This window comes from Patagioenas fasciata, chromosome 4, assembly GCF_037038585.1.
Source record: "Patagioenas fasciata isolate bPatFas1 chromosome 4, bPatFas1.hap1, whole genome shotgun sequence".
NCBI lineage: Eukaryota > Metazoa > Chordata > Aves > Columbiformes > Columbidae > Patagioenas > Patagioenas fasciata.
The window spans coordinates 29052515-29074437 of record NC_092523.1 but is presented as its reverse complement, the minus strand read 5'-3'; the positions used below and the strand labels follow the sequence as shown (position 1 = coordinate 29074437).

At 39.9% G+C, this 21923-nt stretch overlaps 1 protein-coding gene across 2 annotated transcripts in view; it reads left to right on the top strand.

Moving 5' to 3' along the window:
* Window positions 1-21923, top strand: part of SCFD2 (sec1 family domain containing 2) — a 197533-nt gene that overhangs the window by 88355 nt on the left and 87255 nt on the right. For both annotated transcript variants that reach the window (XM_065837087.2, XM_071807498.1), the window contains exon 5: window positions 416-665. In XM_065837087.2, the coding sequence (XP_065693159.2) occupies window positions 416-665 (250 nt within the window). The remainder of the gene's footprint in view (window positions 1-415; window positions 666-21923) is intronic.

Sequence of the window (21923 nt, the reverse complement as noted above, 5' to 3'; positions counted from 1 at the left end):
GAACTGCCCACTCAAGTACAAAATCAGGTCCAAGGAGGAGACCCAAAGTTTAGAGGAAGTATTTGACCTTGTGCTTTGTACCATTTCTGCCCATAGCACACTTATGCTCCTGTCCTCTCATCATGCTGGTACATGGAAAACATATAATCATCAGGCTTTTCAAATGCTAAGATGGTGCTGTCATGAGGCCCTAGGAGAAAACTTGTAGGAAAATGATGTATTTACTGTCTGAGCAGCGAATAAGTCACAGGACTATGTGCTGACAAGTGAGGATGCAAATATTGAACAATGTTTCATTAAATGAGCATTACTATTATGAGTAATAATAACTTGTGGATACAGGCGGGAGCATGTCTGATGCTAATTGATAAGCACTACGTGGTCAATCTGACACAATCTTCCTTCTGTTTTTCAGACTATTGGCGAGTCAGAAATGCCCAATGTTTTGAACCAGTTATTGCCAATGATCAAGTCTTACAACGAGAGGATGAAAGATGATTATACCTGTGAGGACTTCCTTGTCTTGCTGGTATACATGTATTCTGTGGTTGGAGAAATCAAAAGTGGAAAAGAGCTGGATGCAGCTGAAGAAGAGGTGAAAAAGGCCCTCATCAAGGCCATTTGTGATGAACCAGAGCCATCTCCTGTGTTGCAGAAAATAACAGGTAAGATTCTGCTTGAGTGGTGTGAAACTGCATGGCTGCGAATGTGGGAACTGGGCGAAACACAAAAGCAGCTTGACTTGTCTGTGGTGCTGAGGGTGTGTGAGTAAGCACAAGGATTTCCTTTACATTTGTTCTGTCTCCCATGTTCATATATGCCAAATGCTGACAAGCTGTCCTTGAATAGTGCTGAGTCTGATGAAAGCTCTACAAGTTGTTCTTTTTGTTAAAAGTTGGCTAAGTTTGGGTGTTTTCATAAGGTAATCTTGTCCACAGTTTCTTTCATTGATCAGTGTAAAGCTGACCTCAGGAAGTCAAAATTAATTCTGGAAGCATGTTCAGTCAACCACAGTTGCTTTGTGAGTATGAGGAGCTGGCCTGTCTGGCATAAAAGAAGAAATGTGTCTAAAACCAACATCGAGCTTTTTGCTGAAACGACATGAACATTAGCCTTTAAAAATAACACGCTAAGCCTTTTTTTAGATGAGCACTCACAGAGTAGGAAATCCCTAACCTCTTGCTGCTGGTGTCACATTTTAGAAATAAATAATTGTTAAAAACATTTGTTAAAATGAACGAACTATGACTCAGGGGTGGCATACCTGAATGGCAGAAGGGATCTCACTTCCTGCAGTCAGTTTTCTCAATACTTACTAATAGCAAGCAAGTCACTGACTAGGGCATCTTTCAGGTAGGGAGCATATGAACATAAATCAAGATGTTGTGAGGAACTTAAAATAAACCTTTGCCAAGAGTAAGCCTAAGCGGGGAGTCTGAAGGGCAGTGGAATAATACTGGTGTCGGTTATTCTGGTACAATTCCCTGTGGACACTTCTGCTGTAAAATACAGGTGTGGTCTGACCAGTCTGCTGTTGCTTTGACTGTAAAATACTGTTATGGTTAGCTACAGAAACGGGTATGTTCAGTTGTAATTACACTGCACTGTTGTTTTAATACTCCTGGCCATGGTGCCCACTATCTATAGCTGTATGTGCCTGGCACTGCTCCAGGTTTCCTGTGGACTTTTGATCTCGTGATTTTCAATATGTACTGAACGTCTTGTCTGCTACCTGGTGCTTTCCTCACAACTTCAGTGGTGTCTTCCACTGGATATGGTGCAGTCCAACCCCTTATTTATAATCCTCCATTTTCATATGTTGCCTTTTACCACTAATTTTACCAGTTTCTCCTTGTTGTTCCTAAGAAACCTAAAGGAAGATGTGGTCTCTAAAACTAGTTGAGTACCAACAAGAAGCTGCATTCCTGTGTACACAGATGCTTCCCTTGTTGCTCTTTGTACACTTAGGTTATTTAGTTGCAAGCACAAATAAATATCAAAATACACATTGTGCTTGTCTTATATTCCATAACCTGTCAATAATTCCATGATTTTTATGAATACACTTTAATGCTTGTTTTCCAGCATGCATGTTTCCTGAGTAAAGGTATCTGTGTGTTTGCTCTCAAATTCTGAGGACATGAACAGGTGAATGAGTGTTTCAGTTCAAAGACTCTTTAGTTTAAGAAATAAAATTGCTTCTCTGGTTTTACATAGTGGGCAGACTGTTAGAAGCATGATGGGTGTCTGAAGTACGGCATTCGTCTCCTTATGCATAAATATTCACTCTGTTATGTGGGGCATCTGACTATGAAGAAGGGAAAGTCTTGACACTGTGCAATAGCCAAAGCATTTGTGTGTTATCAACACTTTTTTAGCCACAAATCCAAAACCGTACAACAACTACTGTGGAGAAAGATAACTCCATCGCACCCAGACCCCATACAGGTTTTAGACCAAGCACACCATTATTACATTATGAAGTTAATTGCGTGACACAAAGCCAGGGCCATTGCAACTTTTCATTTCTGTGTCTGTGTTTGTGTTTTTTGTCCACATGTGTGATAGTATTCCCCCTTGCTTGCATACGTTTCTTGGTTTATCAGCATTCCTTGGTTTTGCATCTTATTTAGAATGACAGTTCTTTTGCCTTATTCATAAAAGAGGAAAAAAAAAATCAAAAATTACTGTTGTGACCAAAATTAAGGATTGTCTTGGGAGGAACATATAAAATGGAATTTCAAGGAATGCCCCTTTGGTAGTTTTTAAGACTTTATTAATGCAACAGATTGCTTTCTCAGCATTAGTGGTATTTGCTGAATTTGTAATTTGCTGAACAGTTGAATTTGAGAGACTGAAAAAACACAAGCAGCCTTAGATCTGATTTTTCTTGACTGGTATTTTGCCAGTCCTGTGTGTTCTGCATCCTGCTCCCCTCTGAATCTTGGGTTCCTTACTCGCTGCTTGAGAGGGAAAGCAAGTCAGAACCATCAGAGCACCTGCAAACTTTCTTTCAAAGGCACAGGAGGATGTTCTCTGCAGCAGGGCTGCAAGTTGGGGAATAGATGGCAGTGCTGGTTTCCCCTTTTGGTACGATAGCAAGTATAATGCTGAGACGTCTTCTGCTTCCAGCAGAACATGCTGTGAACTACAGACCAGCTACTCCTTTTAGCAGGTAGAGGTTGGCCTGTTTTTTCACAAGGTCAGCACAGCTCTGCAGGTTAGCAACAGCCACGGGGCTGGACAGGTCGTGGTCCAGACCTACAGCGTTCTGCCCGCATTTTACTCTAAGTCAGAAACAAGAGCAAACCTTTTCTGCTCTTAAATGGTCAAAGAAGTTAATTAGACTAAAATCAATTTCAGTAATTATTGAAATCTCTCATTCATGATCAGAACAAAGCAAAATGTTCAGTCTTTTATGTTGAGTTTTCCATCAAGGTACATGATAGGTGGAATGTTAATTTGAACATGTCAGGAGAGGAAAGTAAGCCAGTTACTGGGTAGGTTCAAGACACTGCCTGCTGGCTTACTCCTTGCCTCCAGATTCCCATGTTCAGGGACCCAAGTTCCTGAATATTCAATATCCGTTCTGCAGTAACTCTGCTCCTTCTGAGGAGCTTAACCTGCACAGCTGCAGGTTTAAGTTTCAGACTCTGCTCGCGATGCATGATTGGACATTACTGGTTATAGCAACAGGCAGCAAAATTCACTGTTACCTTTCAAAAGGCATACAGAAATAATATTATGTAGGCTGCAAAGCCAAACACTTCAAAGTTGAGAAATGACGGTAACTCAGTTTCCCATGCAACCATCGTTTGACTCCTGTGTGCATTGCAGCAGAGTCTTCAGTTTCGTGATTCTACAGTGTATATTCTGTGAACTGCGGCTGCGTTCAGTGTTATGGACTGAACACCATAGAGAACCAGAAAAACATAACTTCAGTTATTCTAACACGTTATGAATAAGTACTAATAAAGTAGGTGAGACTTTATATGATATTCATCAAGTGACTTTCTCTGGGACTCAGTTTACAGTACACGAAGTGGGCTGTGGAAGTCAGCTTTGTGTGACTCATTTTGGAACTTGAAGAAGCTTATTAAATTACTTTTTTGGGTATTAGTGACTACATTTATTTGCACAGAGAGGACTTTGTGCTCCACTCCCCAGTACACCTGATGCCTGATGCTTTGGTTTTAGTTTGGACCCAACACTGTACTAACACTGTTTGATTTAAGCTGAAATTAAAAGGCGTTATGTCAGCTGTGGCTCTGAACTGCTGCCTGAGTCTTTCGCTTGCTTCTCTGCGAGGTGTGCAGTCTTGACAGATACAATTTTTAATTTATTTTATTTGTTGTTCCTGTGAAGCCACTTGAGAAATAAAATGTAAAACCTTTGTGAAACTTTAGAAAACTTGATTTTTGAGGTCAAGTCATCAGTCAAAGTAATAGCTGGGTTTATACAAGGTATCTTTTATTCCTATTATACTTGTTAAATATAAGCTTGCTTTTGCTTGCCTGAGTCTATGCCTATGGGAAATATCCAGTGATGTGACTGCCTCTCGGAACTAGTGCGAACCTCCCTCAAAAGATGCAGCTCATCAGCGCACAGGAGATATTTATGTTGTGTTTGTTTTTTGGTGTTACCTGGTTAAACTGGATTAGTATTTGCTTAAGTACATCCATAACAAGTAGAAAAGAAAGCGATTCTCAGAGTTGTTAGTCTGTCCATCCCACTGGCCACACTGGATTTCCCTGATGTAGCCTAGATGATTACAACCCTCTGCAGAATACATTAAGATGCAGCACTTGCGTAAGCTTGTATTGTGAAAGAAGCATAAGCACTCACGATTTCCCTGCTGTTGAGTGTTAGGCTTCTCAGCCTTATTGTTGCCTGAACATGTTTTTTCCAAAATATTCGTATGATAACATTCTGCATTTATGTAATACCTTGTTTCATTGAAGCTCTAAAAATATCTCGGAACTGTTAATTAAAATGAAAATGCAACACATTAATCACCTAATGAGATTTAAGAAATACTATACAATTTTTTGCATGCATAATAATATAAAAGTATATTAGTGGTGTCGTGTTTGATGGAACTGTTAAATAATACGTGTTGTGGTAGACTGTCTTAATGCCTTGGGTAATATAACTGAATGTAACAGTTCTGAGATTTCTCCTGGGTGTAATTTACCACAGACATATGTTCTTCATCACTGTTTCCAGCAGAAAGTTACAAATTGGAGGGGAAACAGAACAGACCAAAACATAATGGAAAATGATGCTTTTCAACAGAATGTTGGGTTGGGGGGCATTTTGGGAGGGGTTCTTTTTGGCAGCTGTTAAAAAGAAAAAAGCTGTAAAATATCATATTTATTTTATAATCTTATCTGTTCATCTAGTTTTCCAAGTGTCCACATAGAGCTACAAACACATGCAAACGTAATGCTAATAGAGCCACAAAGCAATTAAAAAACTGTTTTTTCAGCTGCATTGCTCTCTCTTTTTCATCTGCAAACCTCCATGGGAGCTTTGTAGAGCAGACCTGCTGCTTGTGGCAGGCTTGGGAGGGCATGGCTGGACTGGGGGCAGCCAGCCACGCTACCCATGGGCCGGGGGAGCCAGAGGTTGCCCCTTCTTGGGCACAGGGGTAGCAGGAACCTTCTTGTGCCAGGAACTGCTATTTATCAGCCTTTAAAAACTGAAATTTTCAATCACAAAATGAATAGCTGGGCTTTTTCATTGCTTTTTCTAAACGTTATGTGTTCAAGTATAGGCATTGCTGTATTAGGTTAGACACACGCTGTTTTTTCTGCTTCTGATTGTCCTCAGCACACAGTTCTTGGGGGAAATGTTACCTGGAGACGTATCATTACCTTACTGCCAGCATGGCCTGAGTATTGTGAGTCCTAAAGTCAGTGCTGGTTTTGCAATGAACATTTACATTCCTAGAAAGGGATTGCCAGTTCCGTCAGAGGACAGACACACTTTCATTTGGCTGTGGTCTTGGCTTTGTTGCTGGTTTGGAGCAACACTTTCCCAGTTATGGGTACGTGGGTATGAAATCAGGTCCTGGAGTGGTGTTATAATGTGAGCCCTTTAGATCTGATGGAATGTACCACCCCTCTTGTGCGAGGACACAGGAGAGCGTCCCCGGCTTCACGATGGGGATGTAGCTCAGGGATCTACTGGTGGTCTCTACCCGCTCCCCACCCAATTTGTGCAGTTCAGGAAAATACTGTGAAACTACCATTGTTTAAAAACATAAAATCCAGGAGTAAAGGCTGAGTGGTTTTAAATTTTGCATTATTTTATCAAGAATATTTTCTATAAAGTTTCCACTAGTTAAGTGAAAGACTAGCCTTATCTCTTGCATGTCTAATAGCTTATTTCCAAGTAAGCCAGGAGTTTCACAACAGAACTGATTAAAAATTTTAAAAAAGTAATGACTAGATGAAAACAAAAATACTTTTTTCACACACTCTTAGAAGTTAAATGCTTTATTAATGGCAACATGTAGCCAAATTAGAGAAGGATTAATCTGGTATTTCTATGTAGTGTGGGTATTTTTGCTGAGAATTACAACTGACTATATTTATCCAAAATACAATAAAGCTGCAACCAGATTGTTTCTTGCTGTCTTTTAGGGAAAAAATCAAAAATCAATATTATCCCTTCTTAGCTTTCAAAGAAATGCAATCCAAGAAATTCAAAGTTCTGTTCTTTTTTTTTGAACATTTAGAGATGTCTTAACAAGCTGTGCTGTCTCCCAGCCCTTCTCAAGGGTTCCATTTTGCCCATTTGCACTTCAGGAGCTCTGCATTTGCCTTGTCTGCACAAAACCAAACCAAACCAAACCCCAAAAACAAACTAAGAAAAAAAAACAACCAACAACAACAAAAGAGCCACGTGTTAGCAATGCTGGGTCCTGCAGGGACAGTCCTGCAGGTCTGGGGTGGAGGACTCAGCTTAAGGGTTGCTCCTTGCTTGCAGGCATGCGTGGGAGTCTGGCCGCAAGTAGATAGGGATCAGCTCCCCACCAGAGTGAACGTTTATAAACTAAACTGTTTACATTAAAAGTTCATAGAGGGGGTTACAGAGGGTGGGGTAATACCTCAACACATCAAATAGCTAAACATTTTGAATGTCCAGACAGGCTTCTCTCTGAAATACAGATTATCTGGCTCTAGTCCCTTTTGCTAAAGGGTCATTTTCATGCCCAACGTTAGCGGGAAAGCTTTGCGCTCGGGTTTGAACTAGGAAGAAGAGGTCTTCCCAATGGGTTAGGCTGTTGGATGTACATGATTAGTATAGGCCAGGGGTGTCGAACTCAAGTAGGAGTAGTTACATTTATACAGTCCTAAAATTACTTTCGGCCCTTGGAAGGCAACCGCGAGGCTGATGTGGCCCCACGTGAAAATGAGTTTGACACCAAATGTACAGGCTGTGCTGTCTGGTGACTCTGCTCTGTCCTGTAGCCGGCAAGTCACAACTGCTGCTCTGTAGTGAAGGCAAGTGCCAGAGATGCCACCGAGTATTGTCTGTGCGGAGCTACATCTGCTGTGATTTACAGAGGATCTGTAAATGCTGGCAAAATTCAGGGCTGCTGCCATTGTCTTGGATGCGTTACAAGGAAGAAAGACTTTCTGATAGGATGGCTCCAAGCAAAGGATGAAAAAAGAAAGCCATCTCAGATTATGGCAATGTTTCTTTCTTCCATGCCACCTGTGTCTCCCTCAGTAGTGAGGAGATGTTCCTTGCCCCACAGAGCCCCCCTAGGCTGGCATGCAGATAAGGCTCAGTTGGAATGAGTTTTCCCTTTTGCATTACACAACGAAATGTAGTCTCTGTTGACAGAGCTAAACAGCTTCATCCTGCCACAGTGCAGACATTATTACTGCAGCCAGAGCAAACCCAGACCATTTTGTCCCAATTCTGAAATGGGAGTCGGATGTCCAGGAGGCTTTTATTCCTGTTGCCCCAGCTGATTTTATAGACACCTAAAATACCCCTCTCTCTGGCTGGCAGAGGGTGTGAGTAAGATGACCTCCTGGTATCTGTAGTATTTATATTTTCTCAATGCATTTTGGACATGACCTAGTGGAAAGTGAGATCCAGCAGTCCCCGAAGATGGCAGATCTGATGTCCCCCCTGCCAGGAGCACCAGGCAGACACAAGCAAAGCTGCTGCCTGGCCCTGCAAGAGGGGCTGCCGAGGGAGCTCCTGCAATCTAATTAACCCCAAGATGCGGCCACTTCTGCAACACTTCAGGCAAAGCTTCATGGTAACAGAGCTTTTGGGGAAAAAAAAATCGCTTCACATGTCCCAAGATGTTTGTCTTATTTATACAAAAGTCAGAATGATCAATGAGGATTGTTGTGACCGCTCTGCAAAAACGGTTAGAAATTGGCTATGCACCAAAGCAATGACCTGCTCTGCCTTAGCCACTGGCTGCAGGCACAGAGTACATGTCCTAATTTTTGTCAGCTCTCCTTAGGACCCTTGAGCTCTCTGAGACCTCAGTACCTTTCTGCTATGACCTTTTTAAAGGCTTTTTTCCCATTTCTGTGGGAAACATGCAAACCAAATCAGTGGTCACTGACTTCAGGCTTTATGTCACTGTCTGGATGGATTCCTGGACTGGGAAACACAGAGAGCTTACTAGTGAATTGTTTGAGAGACAAAGTAGTGTTCTGGATTAACTTATATCTAAATTCGCATATACATATTTTTGTAGGTCTTAAATATATGGGGCATATCTTAAAAATCAGTGTTAAAAAGCTATGGGCCTAAAGGTGAGAAAATCAGGCTGCTTTGTACACATGCAGGGATATTTTGTTTGGATTTCGTGGTGTGTATTAAAATGTATGGTAGAAGACAACCCAAATAGAAGCCCAGTGGTGTTGGGGATTTTTTTTTTTAACTTCATATGTTGTCTGTTTATTTTGTCTACAGCACCTGGTCTCAGTTGGCTCTGAACTGGGTAGTGATTTTCATTGAAGTGTTTATAACATGAGGTCTTTTTTTTCTTTTTTAACATGAGACATATGCCTGCAGCTCTGCAGGCCGCTGTCTCCCTGCCAACTTAGCGGGACAGCCAACTGCAACAGGAAACTGATACGGTGCAATTTTCATTAATGATTTGTATTCTTTTTCAGCATGCGAATTCAATAGCGTTGAGGAGATGATTCTAACGTCAAATATCTTTTTGCTTTAAGTATAAAATGAAAACAAAAGCTGCTTTAGGATTAGGTAACTATTTAAAAGGTACTTTACGTGTGTATGTGGCAGAGTTAAGTCCTTTTTTTCTTCTTTCCTTACGAGACACTTCCTTGCAAAACCTTCAACTTTTGGCATAATGTGAAATCATGAGTAAATTCTTGCTGTTTTGCAGAGCACACCCAGCTGGGCAAACCAAAAATGGTGAAGTATTAAATAACCGTCAAAGAAAAAAAAAAAAGACATACGGGTGTTCACCACCCATATGACAGAAAACTAATGTGATTTTTGAGTTTTACATTTCTTTTGTGCACATACACAAATGTTAAGGTGTTTGCTGCCGATCACAAAATTTTACTTTGTTACATTTGAATGCCTTCTTGTAAGAGGTTTTGAGATATTCTATTATAATTCTTGTCAATTTGGTATCTATTTTAAATACCACGCTGTGTGCTGGATCTGATGGCACAAGGGCATTGCCTCCACTGCGGCAAGGAGGAATAGCTGACAGTTTTTGATATATCTAGTTGTTTTCTTCAGCTCCATGGTGGTAGTAATTCTCTTGTGCTTACCATGAGATTTTCTCAACGGTGAGTTCTGTCCTTTGAATTTTGGGTAGTCAACCTATGTCAGGCTAGCAATCTGCATGTATTTTAATGATGATGCAATACATTGAAATACGGTATTTCAAGAAGCAGTCAAGCCCAGATGTAAAATGTCATACAGCTCTGTGTTATTGCAGTGTTAAACCAAATAAATTTCTTGAGTTATTGATCATAACCCATCTTTTATCTTGCGAAACCTTTGTTGTGTTGGTCATCTTAACATTTTAACAGCAGAACCAGGAATGCAAAAATCATGTTGAAAAGGATTTCTAGAATTTAAGAAATAGCTCAGGGTTTTATGGCTTAAACATACATCACTTCCCCATGCAGTTCACTAGTCGGCATGACCTAATTTTCCCCTCTTCATCTCAGGCTTTGGAGGCTCGTCGATTTTGGCTCTGGAGGTCTTCTGTTCTATCGTTCATTATAGTAAAGATAATTTGCTTTCACATATATTATAATTTAAGGGTCAGATTCTGCTTCTGTATAAATCAGTGTGAAAATACACAGTGCTCCTCCTGCTTGCACAGTTCCGAGATCAAGTTTAAGGGATGGATCAAACCATGGCTCAAACTGTTGCAGTGTTGTCTATGGATCAGTTCTGACACAAAGGGATAAGCAGGACTAAATACTTTAATTGATCTGTCAACCTTGCTAATGGAACTTTTTTTAATAAAATAATTTAAATATTTTCCTTAGAACTGTTGTTAGTGCTATGACCATTTTGTTTTCAATAACATCAAAATATTTTCATGTACTACAGAAGTTCAAAAGTGGTACCTTATTTAAATCAGTACTTTCTCACAAATCCCTTCATGTATCCTCAAGCCATTACTATAAACCTAAAAGGCAGATCTCTCGTGGTCTTAAATTTCTAGATCACCATGGAGAAGGTGCTCTTGTAGTCCCTTTCTCCTTATTTGTTCTTGTTTAGTTTTAAATTTTATAGTTGAGTAAATGTCACCTCTGATGGTTAAATTTCAGGTCAAGTTACATTTTCCTGTGACCCTCCTGCTCTCTTTTGCAGACACTGGGACTGCGGTCTGTCAAGACACAAAAGTTCACAGATCACAGCCTAAGGGTTTTTATTTTCCCTTTTCTTTCTTGGATATCCTTTCGTCAGGCAAGGAAAGTAATGTCTGTAACATTGGATTGAGAGAACTCTGTTAACTGAGAGTTTTGTGTAAATAACAGTGATGTTTGTGCACTACACAATTTTAGAAAGCATTATGTATCGCTGAGACTTGTTTAAAACCAGATGTCTGATTCTCCTTTAATTTCCCACTTTATTCATTAAAATAAACATTACTGTGGAAATGGTTGCCTGATGAGAGGTGGCAACAGCCAGTCGCAGTCGATTAGACACATTTATTTGATTAAAAACAATACAAATATGTATATGACTTGCCTGGATTTGTGTTAATATGAGGACTGTGTGGATATAATGTGTGAATGTTCCTGGTTTATTCAAATCTCCCTTTTCACGCTTTTGTTTCTGGTGCTGTCTGTGCATATTTGTTTTACAAATCTGTGTATACCATGTGATTGATGGAGCCCCCAGGATTAACAAAAAATAAAACAGAGAAGTGCTGCTGCCTGTTCACCAAGCAGAGCTACCTGGATGACAACTTCTTTCCCAGGCTGGTACTGAATATCAGCCCAGGAGACTCCTCAGAGGTAGGCCACAGTCCGGCAGGAATTCTGCCTTTCTTCTCCTAAAATGTTGAGCAATTGGAGAATATATGTAGACATGGCAGAGGCACCCATGTGTTAGCTTAAAGGTGGCTTGGAGGCTGCAAAAGAGAAAAAAACCTAATAACATAAACATTTGGAAAGAACTTTGCCTCTGGTGACCTTACCTAACAAGATATGAGAACTGTGAGTCAGGGAAAGAGAATCTAATTCTTCAGTTTCTTGATCATCTTTTCCCCTTCTCCCCCTTTCTGCCATTTTCTCCATACTCTGCTTGCATTCCTGCAAATCCTGTGTGCTAAGTGAGGAAGAAATGGCAGAAGAAATAATAAAGGCCAATCAGTTGCATTCATATCTTAATGTTGTCCATGCTGAGGAAACATTATTCTGGCATTTGTTAATTTTTGAGTGCTTGCCTTCATGAACTCACTGTTTTTCCTTTGATGTTTCCAACATCATTTTTGAAGTAAGAAAACAAAACACTTAAAAGCTGAAACAACATTTTGACTGTAGAGAATGATACTTATTTTACTGGCAAGTTCACATGATTTGGCTGCACATCATAGCTGTCTGCTGCTTGCACTAGTGAAGGGAACAATGCGATCACAGGTTTTCTTCCAAATGGACCAAATGTTTACCACCAGGTAAACATACTACCTGGGCTTTGCAGGTGTTTGGCAGCATCAGGGTACTGAGATTTATGAATAATTGATGCACTTTTAGATTTTCTGCCTACATTCCCTTACCTTCTTTTGTCTGTTCATGCCAGAGCTCTTTTCCCCCACCACCCATGTCGTCTTCCTCCCTGTCCATCTGTTTTTACATCTGCCCTCATTTCCAGCCCACTGCCCCAGTTCTCCCTGTGTCTCCATCACCCACCTTTAGCTCCTTGCAACACTTGCTTTTTTTGTCTGCCTTCTCCTGAAGTCTTTCTTTGGTCTCCCTAGGCTCCCTCCTTTAGGATGTCTCACACCTCTGCTGAATTCATGTATGTGAAGTATCTTCCTGCCCTTAGTTATTCTTTGTTTCAGGTCAAGCATTTATGGTGGGGAGACTTCAGTGACCAGCTGTTATATTCCCAGGTGAAAATGCCATGTTCTTACTCTCCTACTCTTAGATCTCCTCTGTTCCACAGAACAAGCTACTGTAGGACAGTATCAGCCACAAATGGTTACCAAATTCATTTTTAAAAAGGAAAAAAAATAAAATGACAGTAAGCAAAGGCATTCCATTTATTTTTGTATAGCTCCCTAAAACCTCTCTGTTCCCACATTACTCTCCCAAAACACTTGTACTGATCAGGGGTGGAGGTGCAGTCCGCTGGGGTTGTTCCCACCACCCTACTTTGGACCCTACTTTAGTGCTCAGTGCCCGAGCTGCTCCTGGGGGCTTTCATCAGTAAAGGTCAGGTTGCAAAAGTTGGATGTTGCTTTATTTTTGTTCATAATTTTTAATTTGTGCCTTTCTATTCACTTCACATTCTGGAAACTCCTTCTTTCTTCAGAAATAGTCTTATATTGAAAGTTCATCTGCTTTCACCAGCACTATCCTTGCGTAAGGGTCTGGATATTCAAGTTCATGGCCCCTAAGTTATATTAATGGTGGTTCCTTCTCAGTTCTTGTGTCTTAGCATTTTTCTGTTGAGAAAATACACATTTATCTAGCATATATTTAGAGAAACAAGCATTTGTATAAGTGATAATATAAACTCATTTACAGACAGTTTTATGAGACAAGAAATGACAATCTTTGTTATTTTTGCTTCCGTTTTCCATGCCTATTTACCATCTCCTTCTCCAGCATGGCAGTGTTTCTGGCAGACTGGTAGGAACTGGGAGTGCATTGTGCCTTTTGCTTTGCAGTAAGTGGTGGTTGCTGCACTTTATGTTGTACATGTCCCCTCCATAACTAACTCCCACAGTGGCCGTGGGTTTGAGGTGCTGCCTTGTCTGTTGCCCATGCAGTCTTCCATGCCCTTCCAGTCTCTTACTGTAGCGGCAGACGGAGCGGTTTGGTTTGTTTTTCCTTGTGGCAGCTGTGATGGTTAGATTTAATATCTATTTGATTCTAATATTCACTAGTATCTCTTTCCTGGCTTTGAGGAGATAAACTGGGATGAGTCATGGAGCAGTTATTCCCCGAGATAGCTTCAGCAATCGAAAAGAGACCATGAATACTTGAGGCAAAAGTACTAGATATTAGGCATAGATGGTATGAAGGTCACTGGGTTTTGTTATTTTTTTTCCCCCTCCCTAAGCAGATGAAGTTCTCTTCAAACAGACTGCAGAAATACCAATTAGTGTGCTTCATTCTGCAATGTAATCAAATTTAAAATGTAAAATATCCCTTTCGGCTACAGTATAATCGGACCCCTAATTATAAAAGGCATATGTTCCCCTCCATCTTTCTTCCCTCCACCCGTGTAGATAATTGTCCATCTTGAATGATTTCTTCTTTGTAAAAATCTTTGTGACATTCTACTCCTGGTTTGCTCAGAGCAATGCTGTTATCTGGTGCATTAGGTTTGTGTTGTTGGATTCTTACAGGATAATATACAATATAGTTACACTGATTACTTGCTATTTCATGTGTCATCTGTGTTTTGGAATATCTCAAAGCTTGTCAGTCTTCCACTGGGGATTACATCATTTTGGGGGTCTCAACTGTTCTGAAACAAAAGCATACTTCAGTGTTAAAATATGTATGCCCGGACAGCTGGCAGTCTTTCAAGGCTCCAAACTTGCCTTGTATTTTCTTCTCTTCATAGTAACTAAACAATTATTTCCATGTCTTTTTTCTTCCTTCTCCCTTCTCCAACACCCCTCTCCCCCCCGCCATTTCTTAATGTAGGGTTTTCTTTGCAGATGGCAATTACTGACATAAAATAAATTTCTTTGTGTTTTTCCCAGACACTGCAGGATTTATTGTGGGATGGTGATTTTGGTTTCTTCATGATCCTTGAATGTTCTGGCAATGGTCAATTCAAATTAATAATTATTTATTTAGTGGTAAGCCTGATCTTCTTTGAAACATGGAATTCTCTCTGTTATTAGCTTGCCTTTCTTTTCAGGGGTAGGCGTTACCTGCACCTGCTTAGCTACCTTGTCGCATATTGAATTATTGGTGCATATACTAATTGTATCACAGACTGTGTCACCCATCACGTAATCACTATTTTTGTCATAAAGGCTTCATACAGGTTGAATTAAAACATAGCTTGTTTCACTGGGATGAATTTAGTCCCAATATTCACTGTACAAAATGGCTTCAGAGCTGTTAAGAGAAGACATTAGAAAAAACAGCAGTGCAAAACTGGACCAAGAATTTGCCATGTGCGTATTTAATCTGGATGTTCGTGCTATTCCTACTATTTTGCTAGGTTTAAAAGATATGTGCTGCTTTTAACCTGTTCTGAGGAAAACCTGTCTGCCAGATACCAACTCCCAGCTGTTATTTGGGCAGCCCAGCTCCAGGCTCATCCCCTGGTGGGTCCCTGGTGGGTTCCAGCTCCTGAGACCGGGCTGACCCATGGACAGGCAAAGGGAGCTGCTGCACTTAGAGGCACAGTGTGAATCTGTCCTGCAGACTCGCTAGGTAAGAATGTGGCTCAAGTGAAAACACCTGCAGAATATTCTCAGCTTCAACAGAGCATCTATTTTATTTTCCTAAAGTATTATTTCATCAAATATTCTTATCATACCTCTCTAGTGTTAAAAAATTGTGTTTTCATTTGAAAGAGGATTTAGGCATAGATTTGGAATAACTAATATGAACTAATAATAACAAATATAAAATGTAAATGAACTATTAATATTCATTTATTTTCATTTACCATACAGTACCAATAGCTAAATTAGTATTTTTTTATCTAGTTCTATATTTGATTCAGCAGAAAACTTGTGTGAGTTAACTTAATAGCTGGCAGAAGGCAAGGTTTCTTCTTGATTTTTCAGATACAGATTTCTTTGATTTTCAAAGATTCCCCACAGAGTAGGAAATTTATGCTTTTGTTTCACATAAGATGCCAACATCACTGGCATGACAGATGAATTATTTCTATATATAGAAATGCATTTAATAAGTGGAAAGATAATATGAAAAAAAAATGGTATTTTTTTTTTAAGATTGGAGGTTCCAAAAATATTTTCTATCTTCTTTTATTTTTCCACACATTAATGAAATCTGTGTTCCTCTTAATTTTAGTGAAATTTAATTTTAATTACGTTTTTTTCTTGTGTGCAAGAACTTTCCAATATAAAGAGGTTAGATGGCCTTCATTCTTTTGAAGACACACCACTGCAAAAAGAGCACTTTGTAAGCAGTTAAGCGGAATTGCGCAAGCTCTCTTTGCTGTTGTTTAAATCTATGGCAAATCTGATTTCCCAGTGGTTGCATGCAAGTCTTACAGTCAAGTATCTAAGTATGCAGGTCATGCACATTACAAGTGTAATGAAGGGTCAGTACAGTTATCAATGGCAGCTGTTCATAGGATCCTTAACACTAGGCTGAAAATTTGTCTTTAGATTTGAATGGTTCTCACTCCTAAAAACATTATAATGTCTCAAGAGCATTACTATTTTTAACTAAATGGTGGTTATGTCTTTCAGTTTACTTAGGCATCAGACCAAAGATCATTCAAGTCAATATGAATTCTTCCACTTACATCAGCGTGCTCAGGGTCATGCCCTTAATAAACTGTTGTGTTTGCTATCCAAACCAGAAGAGATTACAGAATAAAAACTGGTGCGGTACAAACTCAAGTGGATTCAACAACAGTCTGAGGTACTAATTCTTCCTCCAGTCAAGCCAGTGGACGATATATAAACGTCCCATGGGAAAAGTTGAACTGTTTGTTGCATTAAATTACGTTTCAGCTAACCTGACCGCAGGGAAAATATTTTGGCGTGACCACCTTGCCCGCACACCGATGTTAGTGATGAGAGGTCGGGGTGGGTGATAAAATGCCATTTTGGAGTGTGAAGTAAAAGAAAAAAGCGGTTGATTTTTGTTTTGAAAGTCTTTTAATCACAGTAGAACAGTAATATTTATATTGCAGAAGTTTTGAAAGACATAGTGAAGATGATTGAAAGTAACAATTAAGAAACCCCGTATCAGGAACCCTGAAAATACGCTTGGAATAGAAGATTGGATAGTCTGAAAATTAGGAATTCGGGTATTGTAGTGTATGAAAGTTTCATAATAAGGAGAAAGAAGGAAATATGTGATATTATGCAACATTACTCCATTAGTGTTCAGAGAAAAAAATGAAAGGAAAAAACAAATAAAAATACTGTATTTAACCCTGTCACATCATTACATTATAACTGAGTAATCCAGTGGAATTTTTAAAATATTTTTGTAAGTAAAAAAAAAAAAAAAGGAAAATGAAATACCCTTACATAATACCTTAATATTAAAAGTACTCTGGACAACCAATGAATTTGGGATAAAAACTGTGCGATAGAAAAAATTAAGTAGCTGATTTTGAAGCTTGATTTTTAAGGCAAGCATCTTCAGCCTTCTCTCTGGAAAGGGTTAGAAAAGCAGAATTTTCTGCATTAGATGAGACTAATTTCTGATTGTTTTGTGCAGGTCCTTTTTGAATGTCAGAAGTGGAATATTCCTAGAGGTGAAAAACATTGTTAGAAAATTTCAATCTGAACTGAGGAATGACACAGATAGTAAAATGGAAAGTCCTTCACTGATGGGTCTGAAAGAGCAAACCCTTTTACTTTCTTTTGTTTGGCAGATATGTTAACCTTGTGGGAATCCTTAATGATAGTAAACATTTTTGTCTGTATGATGCTAAATTTTAGCTTTGCAACAAGAAAAAACATGAGCTGCTCAAATGTGATAGATGTATTCGAGCATCTTAAAATTTAATTTTGTTTAGTTTAACTTTTAAAACATAAGCTTATTTTTGAAATATCAAAAGGTAACTGAAAGAAATGGATATCATTGTGCTCAATTGTTGTCTGGTTTCCACTTTTGTTCCTTTCTAAATTATTCCCTTGACAAACAGGATAGAAAGTATTTGTACTTCAGACGTTCTATGATTAATCAGCCCCTGTGTTTGTGTCTGGCTTAGTAAAAACAGAGCTACTGTTGAAGGGTGGAAAGAATCCTGCTGGCTTATGCCTGCAGTCAGTACTCCTACCTCTGTTGGGTACATTTTTCCCAATGTATATCAAATACTGTATAGAAGGCATAGCAGTGAGAAATTTTGACTGTGATAGGGGAAACAGCTGCTAGAGGAATGTTTAGGCAAAGCCTTTCACTTAGGCTCTACACAGTTGAGTAGCAGAGGTGCCTTGGTATGAGTGGTTAGCTGTTCGTGTTGGGTGCCTGAGATTAATTTTTGGTGGTGACATTCTGAAAAGGTGTTTGTTACTATCGGCCCAGAGATGGGGATTGGTTAGGCTTGTGCTCCTCACCCCTGAGAATCAGGTCTGCCCAATTTTTTAAACCGGCTTTATGGTCCAGACGATGCAGTGGATTCTTTGAAGAAGAAAACCATGGACAAAGTGCTCCTTTGGAAGAAGTTGCATCTCTGATATTTTGCAGATGCTCCCAGAGGGGATCTCAGCTCGGGTTTCTGGCTGCTTATCATAAAGCCGTGCGGCTCTCGGGGGGGCACCGTTCATCACTGAGGACATCTGAAGGTCAGACTTATCTAAGAGAAGAAACTGAGCCTCGGGGTCCACACTTTCCCCCGTGTGTCTGGGTCAGGTGGAGTGCGGGGCCAGTGCTGATGATCAGTGGAGAGGTGAACACCATGAATATGGGCTTTGTTCCTCAACCCTGTTATCAAAGAGGAAGGTGCTTATTAGCACAGAAGTGAGAAGGGAGTGTTACTGGCCTGAAAGTCACTGTTATCTGGATTTTTTCATGGGAATAGATGGAGGGAAGAAAATGTTCCTCCAAACACAGCCTTATCCACTAGCTCGTCTCATAATTTCCTTCACACAATCAATTTGCATTCTTTACTAGCGGTGTCTTACTTCTGTTTTTTCTCTACAAAGGAGAAACGGAAGTAGATGGCTCTTTTTCTTGTATGACATTGGCATCTTCCACACTTTATAAGAAACAGAAAATTTTCTTCTAAAGATGGTCTCAAATACAGGCATTTTTATGGTTTAGAAAATGAGGCAGATTATTTTGACTGGTAACTGAAATTGTGCATGCAGCTTTATAGTGCATGTTCTTACTTATGTGCCCAATGATTTGTTCAGAAAATCTTACACCATAAGCAAGTGCTATCATATGTAAAGGTCAGTGTAGAAAAGCAAAGCAGAAGGTCACAATGAAATAACCATGATGATTTATTGATTATTATAAATATTAACATAATAATGTAAAATGATTGCTCAGTTTTCTTGAATATCTGCAAAACAGGTGTTTCCATATGTAGGACAATTCAGCAGAAGTTCTTTCTGGCTATTAGCCTAGGGATAAATAATCAAAAGCTCTAACAGTTGGTGGTCACTGCAGATCAGCGGAGACTTATAGTGGCTTACAGCATTTGTTTTACAGGTTGCTGCTGGTTTTAGCTTGGATTAATTCCCTGATCTGGTTCACCGTGCAGCTTGTCTATCAGCTCACACCAGCGTGGCCGAGGGAGCCAGTTTGCGGTGCTGGAGGGTGCTGGGAGGGGTGAGGACTCCTGCTGGCATCTTGGCTGCTGGGCAGTCAGGACAACCAGTTGTTTCATGAACTTTAATTCCATGTGATTAGCTCTTTATCAACCAAATTCACAGATTCCATAGCTTTCACCAGGGCATCCTCCAGCTTTTTCTGTTCAGTCTTTCCCCTGATTGTTGAACTGTCGGTGAAATAAAATAGCAGGCAACCCTCCTGGAGGAAGAAGTCAAGTTAGTCCTCTTTCATCACCCTTCAGGATGTAGCTGGTGCCATCATGGTCCTGCAGCTTTTGTCTCCTTGTGCCAGCAGAAATGCATCCTAATGAGCAACCAGTTGTGTTGTTGGATGGGTGCTAAATCCCACTTCCCTTTTCCCTCCCCATCCCCACAGCACTCCCAGCATTTGTCTCTAAGGACTCTGGTTATATCTTTATATCCTCTCCTTTATTCATTTTAATCTAATCTACCTCCCTTACGTCATTCTCCTCTCTTCCTGACGGGAAGTTGTGCTGGGGGAGCTCCCCTGGTCCCCCGAGAGTTGTCTCGGGGAGATACCTTGTGCTGTTGAAGGCCCCATTTTACACTTGGTGGAATGCAGATTGTCTAGACGCAAATTGCATTTTGTCTTTCAACATAAAGCACTGCATTTTTAACACATACCTCCAATAAACAGAGCAAGAGGAGAACCAGTTAGCAATGGTTCCTTAAGGGAGGTCTTCCAGTTGTCTTGGAGTTTTGTAGTGCCTCAGTATGGCATGTTTATGACTGCTTAAGGAACACAGATTCTAGGGTACAGGGTTGCTATAAAGCAATACCACAGTACTTTTGATGTGCGAACTTAAGTCCTTGCCATATCTTTGCATACTTTGTTCTTTTTAAGTGCCTGTTGGTTATGGCGCGCCACAAGAGACTGTTGCATCAACACAATAGTAAAGCTTATTTGTTTCTTAGAAGGTTATGTCATATGTAGCCACATTTATTTAAGCAACTACATAGCTTAACCTCTGTTTGCAATTTTTAATAAGTTATTTTTTGCCTATAATCTGTACCAATCTGTCCAGGTGAAACGTGAAGTTAAATTTTAAAATAGCAGGCAGTTTTTATTTTTAATCAGTTACACAAAGCTTCCTTAAATGTGCTGAAGACTTCTAAAAACCTGTATTCAAAGACATTTTGATAAATTTAAATGCAAGTTTTTCCAGTTAATAATAGAACCGACAGATCATTGTGTCCTAAAAGCTTCACTTGACTAGACCTCATCCGTTGCTATCTAGTTTTTATCTGTAAATTAGAAATTGGTTCTCTGTATCTAACAACCAAAGATTTTCTCAGCTTTGAGTGAACTAGCCTTTGAATTGAGCAAGATGAATGAACTGACTTAAGTAAAATGTTCTCCCTGCACCTGCAGAAGAAGCTGCAGCTGCAAAAAGATGAATACTTCAAAAAACTTGGATCCCTAGGATTTAGCCAGTGATTTCTGCCAGTTCAGTACTTTGATGTTCTTTGAAAGTTCAGCACCAAATGCAGAGTAATGGGGGTTATTATGTAAGTATAGCCCTTTTAAAAAAAAAATAACATAATCTCTATTTGGAGTCTTAATAAGGAAAAAAATACATCTTAAATGAAACCGTTGGTGGAGGCAGTTTTTAATACCTGCATTTTATTCATCCTCTTATCTCTGAAATCAGCACAGGCTGACTCTGTCAGTGCAGGTGATGGAGGTCAGCTTCCAGCAGAGAGGTATTAATTTAAAAACAAAAAAGATAAACCAGGGAGGGAAGCATCGTTGCCCCAAGTCACTAGGGATGGAAGGCGTTCATCCAAGGTCTCCGGAAGGATTTCAGGAAGCAGCTGAGTTACAGTCCTGCGTAACTCCCTGACATTTACTTCGGCAAATGGCCATTAGCATACCTAGCTTATGAAAGCGGGTATAATTACGAACCTGACTTTCCTAGTGACACAAACAGTGAAGTGCTGGAGAGAGAAGTGTGAATGCAGGAGGAGGAGGTGGCTGCTGAGCCCTGTGGCACAGACAGGAAAGCTCTGGGATGCAGGGGAGGGCAGTGCCCGGGGCCAGGGCTTGCAGGAGGCAGTGGTGACCCAGGCACAAGCTCACCCTGGAGTTTAACAGAGCTTTAGATAAATTGCTGCTCCTCCTGATGGAAGGAGGGCAGTCGTCAAGGACCTGGATCATCAAGTGTTCTCACATCACCAGGGGAGGAGGAGGGATCTATTCAATATACTCTTCACTTTATTCTGCTTGGAAATGCAGAAGGATTGTGATAACTTCCAGAAAAATCAAAGATCTTGCTAATTTACCAAAAAATCTTATGCAGTTAGAAAACAGGTTGCAGAACCTTGCTGTGAACAAATACAAGGCAGCAACCATTGGAAAGAGTATGTAACTCTCCCTTTGTCCTGTTTCCAGTGAAAATGACAGCTGGTTAATTTTCTTTTTTTCTTGTAAGTGGGAGATAAGCTGTATGTTTTAAGCCTTTATAGCAGTTGTCAGATAAATGAATTTAATATTAGCATCTTTTTGAGGCTGTTATTTTGACATTTACAAATTGCATTATCGTTCTCTTTATTATGTTCCACTCTTGTCATAAATGAATAGAAAAGGTACAGAAATGAAGCAATGGGAAGTGAAGAGCCAAAAGATCACGTAAGGAGCCAGGGTTATCTGCAAAAGTTTGGAAGAGACATGGGAAAAAAAAAAATAAAAGAAGTCTAAACCGTGAGTTTTTGTATGAAGAGTTATGTTCAG